This window comes from Haliotis rubra, unplaced genomic scaffold (assembly GCF_003918875.1).
Source record: "Haliotis rubra isolate DU_JTF1 unplaced genomic scaffold, ASM391887v1 Scf70, whole genome shotgun sequence".
NCBI classification, from domain to species: domain Eukaryota; kingdom Metazoa; phylum Mollusca; class Gastropoda; order Lepetellida; family Haliotidae; genus Haliotis; species Haliotis rubra.
In genome coordinates this window covers 1990220-2002395 of record NW_025767413.1, presented here as the reverse complement: position 1 = coordinate 2002395, position 12176 = coordinate 1990220, and the positions used below count along the sequence as shown (strand labels likewise).

The window sequence follows — 12176 nt, the reverse complement described above, 5'->3', positions numbered from 1 at the left end:
GTGTGTTCCTGTGGCTAGACGGCTCCCTGTTTGATGACTCCATGTGGGCAAATCACAACCCACAACCTTCTGGTGGCAGGTGCGCTGTTTTCAGGACTGACCATAGAGGTCTAGTAAATGTTCACTGCAGCGTCCGCTATGCATTTATCTGCCAGAAGAGTAGAGGTATGTAACATTTCTTTCTCAAGACTGAAATGTTTGTCTAAAATGTCTTTGCTTTTATGAAAGGTGATGTTTTCCTCCTTTGTTATGATATTGTAACGTGCGTCCGCAAACAAAACCTGAACGACCAAGTCTCTGGTTCGTAAGCATCATAATGCATGGACCTGTTTCATATATTCAGGCAGTATATAATTATAATCAACATCAGAGTTCAAAGGGATCTCCCGACCGGGGAGACCCGTGAAGATCCGGGTTAGAATTGATCTTCAGTAACCCATGTTTGTCGTAAGAGGCGACTAACGGGATCGGGTGGTCAGGCTCGATGACTTGGTTGACACATGTCATTGTATCCCAATTGCGTAGATCGATGCTCATACTGTTGATCACTGGATTGTCTGGTTCAGACTCGATTATTTACAAACCGCCGCCATATAGCGGGAATATTGCTGAGTGCGGCGTAAAACTAAACTCACTCTCGACAGGGGACCAATTACCCACTCTTGGTGTAAGCGTTGTAATGAATGCGTGACGTGTTTGTTAGAAGACAACCCGTTATATGATTGTCATGATCTGAATAATGTATACTAAAGCGTTATATAAAACGTCAGTGCAAAATAATACCCTGTCTTAACTAAACTCAGAAACAGTTTCTGTTTCGTGTAAAGGGTAACATCGCTGTGAAAATTATGTGAATAGACCACTATATATAAAAGTGATGACACCAGGTGCTTGCGAAACGGATTAGTATGTGCTGTCCTTCCAACAGTAAACAGGCAAGACAGTCAAGTGTTCGATGAAGCTGAAAATACAAATGCCAATTTTGAATTACTACTACTAAGTAACAGTTCACTGTTTCCGCTGCATTCATTCGTTGATTCATTCATTTAAGAGCATAATTTACCATCGACATGTTTGTCGAAACTGTCCAGCGTCCACCAGCTGATCCACCATTGGTCACCACTTTTCTGATTTCTTCTGTCAGGTTTCACAGGTTGTTACAGTGCTTGGTACTTCGGCAGCTATCTGAACACGGTGGCTCCCCTGGAGACCCACGGCCTGACCCTGCAGGTGTGTGTGCAGGTGTGTCGGGGGCAGCACGTCAACGTGGGCGCTGTGTGGAGGGGGCAGTGTTACTGCTTCACCAATCAGAACGTACCGCTAGCGTCGAGGACCTACATCAGACGGTGTTACACCGCTTGTCCCGGAAACAAGGCTCAGAGATGTGGGGACGTAGTGGGACAGTATCTCACTGTACTGGATGTGGGTAGGTGGGCGCCAGGGGAACAGGGGTTATTGATCAAAAAGGTTTGAAATTTCTATGTTAAAGGCAAAACCAACAGAAGGACACTTTTCATCAACCGAATATTGAAGGAGAAACCAGACGAATGGTGCCTGTTTAATGTCACTAGTTGTAAATGTTTTTGTAATAAATTATTTCAATCCCGGTATGACATTTTAGTTAAAATTGTTCGTTGGGTTAGCGCAGATGGAACTTAGATGTCGTAGTGTAATTAGTAGGTTTGTCAAAATGATGTTTATCTCTGAAACAATTTGGTGACCGTCAACATTAGAGTACGAGGAAAATGGGCACTGGAATTGTCATCAGTTCTGGTGACAATTGTCTGATTTATATGTATACATGTGTACAGGTCGGTACGAAGATGTTGCCGGTAGCTGTGCAGATCTGTACAGACAGGGAGTGCGTGTCCCCGGACCTTACCTATTGCATCGTGATGAGGACACTTCTCCATCCACTCGTAACTGCTACTATACAGGTACGTATTGTGGCTATACAGGTGAGACTATACAGGTACGTATTGTGACTATACAGGTGAGACTATACAGGTACGTATTGTGACTATACAGGTGAGACTATACAGGTACGTATTGTGACTATACAGGTGAGACTATACAGGTACGTATTGTGACTATACAGGTGAGACTATACAGGTACGTATTGTGACTATACAGGTGAGACTATACAGGTACGTATTGTGACTATACAGGTGAGACTATACAGGTACGTATTGTGACTATACAGGTGAGACTATACAGGTACGTATTGTGACTATACAGGTGAGACTATACAGGTACTAACTGTGACTCTACCGATACTCATTTTAACTATACAGGTATTGATTTTGAGACCAACGTCTAGAAATTGTACGTGTGGCTTTACAAAACCATGCATAAATTTGAAACACATTCTTTTCAGATTTGCAAGTGAACGCTGTCCCCCGCCTAGAATACGCCCCAGAAGACTGGGTGTATTGGAGGGGCAACTTCTACCGGTTCCTAGTGGCAACTCCAAATGTCTTCAGCGTCTACAATGGTGGTTGTTTCAACGAGGGAGGCGGTTACCTTACGTCTGTAATATCACAGGATGAACTGGACTTCATGGCTACCACAATACGAGGTTCTCAGTCTCCGAAGTCTGCTAACATGTATAAATATATTGAAACCACTAGACGCTGTATTGTTGTGAAGTTAGTCATATATCCTTATTTTGAATGTTCCAGCATTATATATGTACTCCAGTTCAATTAACTTAAGTTTTCTATAGATCAAATTTGGGGCGATATAAGAATAATTCATCTTGGAACTCGGTGATCCTCTTACTGAAGAGTGGGACATTTCTTCTTCTTTTTCTTGAAAACCATCCAGACACTTATTGGGAGCATGAGATGATGTTGCCAGGCTGTATTCGTATCATATGGATCACATCCGCGCAACTAAGACTGTTTTTTTTACAATGAATTTGTTTTCGTGATTTGTTTACGCTTTAGTTTTTGTCAGAAGCTCTCACTTTGGCGGTTGATCTGAATGATTATGGATTAGATGTGCTTTTGACATTTTGTTGCATATGGCAACGGAAATTTGTTCTTCAACATGCGATATTGTCCTTGTCTATTTCAACGGATGCAAACGCGGATTGGACGAATTACCTCTTAACTTACACGGAGTAGTATATAGCGGAAATGGCCAGGAATCCGATGCCTCGTCCTTCTTTATAATCAATACAAAAGCAACGGTCTTGTTTCAGGGTCTCCGTTCTTTGCTCCAGTTGACCAGTGGCTAGTTGGTCTGACTGATGTTACACTGTCAGGCTCCCTACGTTGGGCTGACCCAGTGCTGTTTCACAACAACCCGTCTTTCACCAACCTGTGTACAGCTACTACCCTGTGCTGCGTTGTCCGGAATGATGACAGTGTCACACTCAGAGACTGCCTCACGACTCCAAACACCGCATGGGGCTACATCTGCAAGCAGGAACGTGGTAGGAATCGCATTACAAGATGGAGACAATTACCTGCTAGGTTGAAATTGTTTGAGAGTTTGATTCGCCCATAATCTGTATTGCCAGATGCTGTTCTTGATTAGAAGTTACAACTGGCAAAAGAGATAATATTCTCAAGTGCGAAATGCAAAAGTTGGCAACAACTGTGAATGAGCACCCGGTAGAATAACATGGTAATATAATGTGACTATTAACCTTCTATGTGTCACAGGCAGCTCATGTGGTACATCCCGTACGGAGCTAACAGTTAAATGGAGTCCATAATTAAAGGAGAATACGAGTGAATTGCAATAATTTGATGGGTGAAAGATGAAGTCATCAAAAACATATTCCCAAATTTTCAATTAAAAATTATGTATAATTATGTTTTAATCGCGAAAACAGTTTCTGTAAATCTCAGCTTCGGCCATTATGCATAGTTCGCTGGAACCCACGTGACCTTTCCGATCGTGACGTCAAATGTGCCTGGAGTCCGCCATATTGCCAAAGACCAAGCGCTACAGTAGTACAAATCGTGTTGTTTCTGTCGTTTTTTTAAATGGTACGATGGTGTATTGCGTTGCCTGGGAATGCACGGCATCATCGAACATGGGAAAGAACCACCATTTCTTCCGTTTTCCAAGTGAAATGACAGATTTCGGCAGGAGAAATGCGCCGATCATTCCGAGTCGGGCGCATACGCATGGGGTATGGAAATCCCCAAACTAGGCTGAAGAAGGAAAAAGTACCCACGAGATTCATTAATTATTCTCCATCATTCCCTGTAACAACTTACTGTCAGTGGTATTTTTAACATAAATTAAATCAAGTCCGATTGCCAGTCGAATTGCCCCCGCTACAAAATGCCCCAGCAAATTTGGTCAAATTGTCCCAGTGGGGTAGTCAAAATGCCCCAATTTATTTAAAATGAATAAAAATAGGCCATAAATGCATAGTTTTGTCAACTTTGATATTAAGTTCTTCATATATAAGTATATACATAGTTATGAGTTCACTGATGAAACATTTATCAGAAATATTACTTCCTAATAACTTTTATATGAAGAACATAATATCATAATAAGTTGACAAAAACTATGCACTTACGGCATATATTCAATTATTATAAATAAATTTGAACAAATTAGAATGAATGACCAAATTTGCTGGGTCATTTTGTAGCTGGGGCAGTTCGACTGGTACACATGAGATATATATTATCAAAATCAGTAAGAGATTTCACATGAGCTTGAAAATGTTTTGCTATAACGTTCTTTTTGGTTTGGAGCACTAAATGATGAAGTCAACTCGAAACATTGCCGAATACAACGGCAAATCATGAAGGACTTGTTGCTTTCATTGTTTTCCATTTTGTCAAATTACGCACGTCGGCATCAGACTCGCCATTTGTCAGTAGTGTGTGCCGTGAAAGTTGTTCTGTATTCTCATTGGCTGACAGGATGTCATTCTAAGGCTATGACCGAGTACCATAACTATTTCCATAACCAAACAATGGGGAAACATACGTTGTCCTCACTAGTAGTTTATGATTCACCAGTTTTCGGGGAATAACTTATCTGTGTCGCGAATAGTATCTCTGTTCGACCAGGCTGGAATCTTGTATCGAGACTTGATACGTTATTAATGAGAACTAGGATCCTAAGTTTTTTTCAACAAAATAATTCCAGTGTAATTTTTGAAGCAGATAATTTTTATTTTCCCTCGTCTGAAGCATAATTATTTTGTTTTTAAATCCCAGACACCCTACAGTCACCCATTTGACACAAAATGAACTGTAATCACATTTTTTATGTCCCCGCCATATATGGCTGGGGGCATATAGGGTTACCCTCGGTGTCCGTCCGTCTGTCTGTCTGTCTGTCCGTCCGTCCGTACGTACGAAACAGGGAATGTATTCTATCCACTTCTCCACCATAACCGCTTTGTGGAATTCAATGAACTTATACATGGGCTTTCTTGGGACTCTAATGGTGTGCATCTCATATTTTGGTTTTTTATTTTATTGTTTTTTTTGTAAGTTGAGAGACATTTGAACTTAGGTACATTTTGCTGAATTTCTCTATTATGATAGTGTAATAGGGGATGAAGTCTATCCACTTCTCCACAAAAACTGCTAAACAGAATTGAGTGAACTTCTACATGTCTTTTGTAGGGACTCTAAAGGTGTGCATTTCATAATATTTTATGCAATTTCTTAATTTTGTCACTTTTACAGATGTTTGAACTTAGTTGAATTTTGTTCTATTCAGCCAGTGTTCGTTCCATCCAACAGGGGGTGTACGTTATCCACTTCTCCTCAAAAACTACTCTATGGAATTCATTTAGATTACACATGTGCTTTATAGGGACTCTAAAGGCGTGCATCTCTTATTTTGATTTTGTATTTTATTTATTTTTCCAATTTTATTGCCGTTTGAACTTAGATAAATTTTGTTGAATTTCTCTCTGAATATAGTGTTGTAGGGGGGTGAAGTCTATCCACTTCTCCACAAAAGCTGCTCAACAGAATTGATTGAGCTTCCATGTGTGTTTCATTGGAACTCTAAAGGTGTGCATCTCATACCTTGTTCATCCAATTTCTTAATTTTGTCACTTCTACACATGTTGAACTTAGTTGAATTTGGTTCTATTCATCCAGTTCGTCCCATACAACAGGGGGTGTACTTTATCCACTTCTCCTCAAAAACCACTGCACAATACTCATTTAGCATACATATGTCTTTTATAGAGACTCTAAAGGTGTGCATCTCCTATTTTGTTTTTGTATTTTATAATTTTTTTGTATGTTTAGAGACATTTGAACTTAGATACATTTTGTTGAATTTCTCTTTGATGATAGTGAATAGGGGATTAAGTCTATCCACTTCTCCACAAAAGCTGCTCAACAGAATTGATTAAGCTTATACATGTGTTTCATTGGGACTCGAAAGGTGTGCATCTCATAGTTGCATAGATGTTTATTGAACTTGTTCGTGAATTTTGTTCAATTATTGATCTTTATATGTCTTATGAATGTCAGCGGGGGCATCCATGTCCCTGGACACAATTTTTTCTTGTTTACAAATAATTCTTAGTGACTGGTCATATATTTATAGGGGTGAGTTTGCTGGCTGGAACTGTTATGACATTGACTGTCGGGTGTTTCCGTAATAGGCGGAAATAGGAGTACGTTTTTGTGTTTTTATTGCTATTTTACAAACTTTTTATTCAATTTTAATCCTGGAATGTGACTTTTAGAATATCCTTTACAATATATCAAAAGTTTTGTTTTCGTTCGTATTCTCCTTTAACCATGGACGTTTTTGGTAAAGCATGGTGTATACATTGCATATGGAGTAATGCACTCTACAAACTGACTATTAGTACTGCACAAAAGAATTATCTTTAATGAGACTGAAAGAACATAATACACCTGACTGACGTCCCCAGTGACGAATTCACGGTATTACTGGTATACCGGTACATGGCAATACGCTTTTCAAACGATACATATTGCAATGTTTTTTTCTGAGAACCGGTATATGGGTAAAGAACATGTATGAAGTTTTTGTGATTATATCTATTAATATCTACACCATGTACACAGACATTCATTCACAACAGGGGCGGTGGGGTAGCCTAGTGGTTAAAGCGTTCACTCGTCACGAAGGCCCGGGTTCGTTTCCCCACATGGGTAGTGGGTACAAATTGTGAAGCCCATTTCTGGTGTCCCCCGGCCGTGATATTGCCTGAATATTGCTAAAAACGGCGTAAAGCCATACTCAGTCAGTCACTCAGTCAGTTCATTCACAACAGATGCATGTTTACTTCGTTATTCAATGACAAAACAGCATACATGTACTGTAATACTATATATTGTATAAAAAAAATTTACAATCCCTGACTATGCAACCCAATTTTGAGATTGCTATTATCAGAACCATAACAGAACATGTTTAAGGACTTGGAATGTAGAAAATAGGAATGACATGCACAATTAGTGGCACTTACTGTCCCACTATATCGCAATACAGGTACCAAATCACAATATATTGCACTTTATTTGCCAATACACATCCCAACTCCCCACTAAATAATGAATAATTCGATAGTATCTAGAACTAAAGATAGGTGCTCTAACAGCACATGCAGGTTCAAACAGATGAGTCAAACATGGTTATATCTTTGTTCTTCACTGAACTACAAGCGTTCTTAAACTACAAACGTTATTGTTTAGGTTTCAGAGGCTGCAGGAAGCTCCATCTCACGTCTATGGAACTGGAGCATATTGTTGACAAAGATGATATGACGGCTTTGTTGTGTAAGGAACTGTGTCGGGGGAACCTGAGTGAGCACGCCGTGGTGTCTGGTGATGACTGCTACTGTGTCACAGAGATCCCGGCCTCGGTGAATTTGGTGACACCCAACCAGTGTAACACTTCCTGTTCCGGTCACCAGGACCAGATGTGTGCAGGAGGGGAGTTTGGACTGTGGTACAATGTGGGTAAGTGGGAAGAGTCTTAACTATAGGAAAGTTGCACAAACTCTATTGAATTTTGTTCCAGGGAGTACGAATATTGGTCCGGCCCGTCAGTATTTTGTGCTTCAGTTTGTGTGGATGTTACAGCATCCAAAAGTTATGACTCTCACAAGTCATAGATCGCATAACAGGCCATAGCTCTAACAACAGATCACAGCTCTGATAAGAAGCCATAGTTACAACATATCATAGCCCTCACAAAACTGTAGTTCTCACAACACGTCATTGCTCTTACAACGGTCATGGTTCTCACAACAGGCCATATCTCACACCACAGATCACAGCCTTTGTCAACACTTTGGTGCATGTGCTTGTACCTTTGTTGTAAACATCCGTGGTAATTACTTTGGCCACCCACCCCTTCCCCATCCCCTTACTCATCACTCACTAGAAGACCATGATGTCTGCACTTCTAGACTGACAAAGTCCACGAGACAGCGGAACTGTGCCATCGTGTCACGACATGTAACTATAAACACCTCATTCGACTTCTACAGATGCAGATAAAGTGGAAGATGTGGAACTTGCGACAGATTGTGACCAGTTTCTGTACAATGGCATCAACACACGCGACACCCTTCTGCTGCGGGTGACACAAGACAATGGACAAGAGGCTCTAACACAATCTAGTTGTGGCAAGTACAGTTATTGGAGATAAATGATAAACTTGCAGTTGAATATTAATGTTGACTATTGTGCGCCAATTATTATTGACGTCATCTTTGACTCACATTGTCATGATGTTGTTTTTTGTTTCTGTAGGTATCGAAACCGACCTTGAAAAGACACTCACACCAAGTATCATCCAAGATTCCTCGAAATTACGACTGGAATCTGTTTCAAGGTCACTATATTTCACAACATCAACATCATCTGTTCGGCCAACATCCCCACTGGTGATATCAAGTGGCATAGATTTGTCAACACCGTCGTTGGATTCTGAATCAACATCAGATACGATCCATGGTCTCTCTGATCTGAAAGTCCTAACTCCGAGTACGATTCAGACAGATCCAGGCAGTAGTAAACAAACAAATCCTCAGCCTCCACATCCGTCCAGTGCAGGCTTCAGTTCTCTAATTACAAGTCAACAGTTGGTCAGTATTGTCGTGGGGACTTTCCTTGAACAGTCAGTAAGTCCGTCCTCAGTCATCGGAAAGAATACTCAAACACCTTTGATACTGGCATCCATGGTTAGTCCTGTCTCAGAAGCTGTTCACACCACATACCAGCCAAACACGCTTTACACAATGCCGACATCAAAATATATCTCCAGCCAAGCCACCTCAAGCGACACTACAGATGTTGACTCTGGAGACACTGGAGTCAACTCTGATATCATCAGCTCCAGTACAACAGACAATGGCGATCTGCTTCCCAAGACAACAGAACCAGTCAGTCACACTATAGATGTTGACTCTGGAGTCTACTCTGAGATCATCAGCTCCAGTACAACAGACAATGGCGATCTGCTTCCCAAGACATCAGAACCAGTCAGCCACACTATAGATGTTGACTCTGGAGACACTGGAGCCTACTCTGAGATCATCAGCTCCAGTACAACAGACAATGGCGATCTGCTTCCCAAGACAACAGAACCAGTCAGCCACACTATAGATGTTGACTCTGGAGACACTGGAGCCTACTCTGAGATCATCAGCTCCAGTACAACAGACAATGGCGATCTGCTTCCCAAGACATCAGAACCAGTCAGCCACACTATAGATGTTGACTCTGGAGACACTGGAGCCTACTCTGAGATCATCAGCTCCAGTACAACAGACAATGGCGATCTGCTTCCCAAGACAACAGAACCAGTCACCCACACTATAGATATTGACTCTGGAGTCTACTCTGAGATCATCAGCTCCAGTACAACAGACAATGGTAATCTGCTTCCCATAACATCAGAATCAGTCGGCCACACTATAGATGTTGACTCTGGAGACACTGGAGCCTACTCTGAGATCATCAGCTCCAGTACAACAGACAATGGCGATCTGCTTCCCAAGACAACAGAACCAGTCAGCCACACTATAGATGTTGACTCTGGAGCCTACTCTGAGATCATCAGCTCCAGTACAACAGACAATGGCGATCTGCTTCCCAAGACATCAGAACCTGTCAGCCACATTATAGATGTTGACTCTGGAGACACTGGAGCCTACTCTGAGATCACCAGCTCCAGTACAACAGACAATGGTGATCTGCTACCCATAACATCAGAATCAGTCAGCCCATTGTCCACGAAGCCCCCTTCTAATCCAACGACTGCTCCTATGGTAGCAGCAGCTTCCTCAGAGGCTGCAACATCCCTAATGTCATCCCGCTCCTACATATATACATGCAGCTCCTACTATTTCGAAAATGAAGGTAAGAACTAGTGTGTTCGTAAAATTTGAATTTGAAGTAAAATTTTAGTCAAATATTTATCTTAATCATATGCTGTCATCATAGAAAACTACATTTTGTGAATAACTATATTACATGTATAATAAAAATGTTTTAAAAATTATCAAACTTTAATATACCAAAGCCAAATCTTTTTCATTTACAACCACATTTAAATACATACAAACAACCTGGAATTGATCCCAACCATTGCATCTTGAAAATGATCTATTTATCAGCTACCTTAACTCGAGACCCGTTTTATGCACATATAATAATGTATATAACTTCTTTAACTAGAAACTTACATACAGCAAGAAAAGCATAAACCAGTTTAGGAACATTTCCATTCAGAACTAAAGTAAGTTAATTTTAAGTGTTCAGGATGGTTAAACAAAATTATGATAGTTCATTAAGCGCTTAAGTATAGTGTATCTTGTGCCCAGCCAACAGCTGCCCTTGTCTGAGGCTGCTGACCAACGCATTGACCTCCAGTTGCCAGGCCACCCCGGGAACATCAGTTGTCCTCACCTGCAGGGCGGGCTGGGACTTTACTGGGGGACAAAGCAGCATCACTGTACTGTGTAGAGATGGAAAGTGGACTCCTGAACCACAGCAATGTGTTCCAGGTGGGTCTTCAGTATCATCTCACAATTCTTACTTTGCAGGCTTCCTTTCCACACAGACACTTTCGGCAGGTATTAGACTTTGGATATTTACATTCCAGTGCTAATACTTATTGTCAAGACATTCTGGTTTCAGGAAAGTGTTAATTGTCAACAACAGAGAGCTGGAGAATGTACATATGCCAAACTTAATCTTTCACTGAATGGGTTTGCTTTGCAGGCATAACCTTGCTGACGAAAAGACAAAACTCAAAAAAGAGTATTAATCTCCGCATCCCCTCAAGTTATTTTGAAAGAGATTTCTGATAAAAGCACATTTTTTTCAGAAATATTCATTCTATATATTTCTGTTGCTGTTTTTCAGATATCATCTTCTGACCTTCAGGAAATACGAAATGACAATCTTCCTTAGCAATGTATCTTGAATTAGTACAGTGACCGTGTATCAATGTGTATAACACTAATAACTGATCCATCCTTTTTCAGGCTTGTGGTGTTTTCATGCATATGATGTATGACTAATATTGGTTCAGCTTTCAGTTATCTAATAAATATACAGATACATAAAAAAATATAGGGTGGCTCGGTAGCCTTGTGGTTAAAGCATTCGCTTGCCACTCTGACATTCAGCTTGAAGATGCTGTAACAATTCACTGACATTTACTGCTGGTCCATGGTCACTTTCTACCATTGTACCCAGTTCATCTGAAGCATGTTCAAATCGGGTTGGAACTGGTCTTCAATCGGAGAAAATGCTAAAACAGCAGACAAATTCTCTGTGAGTGTGCTGACATATCCTGTAATATAGAACTTTGACTGACCTTGCAAAGAAGCTGTGTGTTGAATAACCTTGTCAGGATATCGGATACCAAAGATGTTTCCATTAACGTGGTGGACGAATATCCTAGCCTGTACCATCACATGTTCCACACCAAACATGTGCCATCTCATGATTGGAGCCATAGAACAAAGACTTACGAAAGCCGTAGTGCTAAGGTTTCTTTGTACAACGGCACCAAGCATGCTACGCAGCAAATGCTGTGAATCTCATCTGTAAAAATAAACCTTCACCATTTTGCTTGTCTTCATAAGTCGAGAGTGTAGTGGTGGTTCTACTATTTCATGTCGACTGCATATGTTGTGGATCCGCAGATGGTTATCTTGTCTGATCAGACATATG

General features: G+C 40.8%; 1 protein-coding gene across 1 annotated transcript; it reads left to right on the top strand.

Annotated features, from left to right (window-relative positions):
• The first annotated feature begins 9229 nt into the window (after positions 1-9229).
• On the top strand, positions 9230-11374 carry LOC124258752 (uncharacterized threonine-rich GPI-anchored glycoprotein PJ4664.02-like). Its single transcript, XM_046692834.1, has 3 exons — positions 9230-10352; positions 10817-10999; positions 11361-11374. Exons 1-3 carry the CDS (start codon positions 9230-9232, stop codon positions 11372-11374), a joined length of 1320 nt encoding a protein of 439 aa, XP_046548790.1.
• The last annotated feature ends 802 nt before the right edge of the window (positions 11375-12176 follow it).

Excerpts from the sequence above, each read along its gene's own strand:
- LOC124258752 (XM_046692834.1), top strand. The coding sequence starts at position 9,230 with ATGCCGACATCAAAATATATCTCCAGCCAAGCCACCTCAAGCGACACT. Across the intron at positions 10,353-10,816 it reads CTACTATTTCGAAAATGAAG|CCAACAGCTGCCCTTGTCTG; the intron begins GTAAGAACTAGT and ends TCTTGTGCCCAG.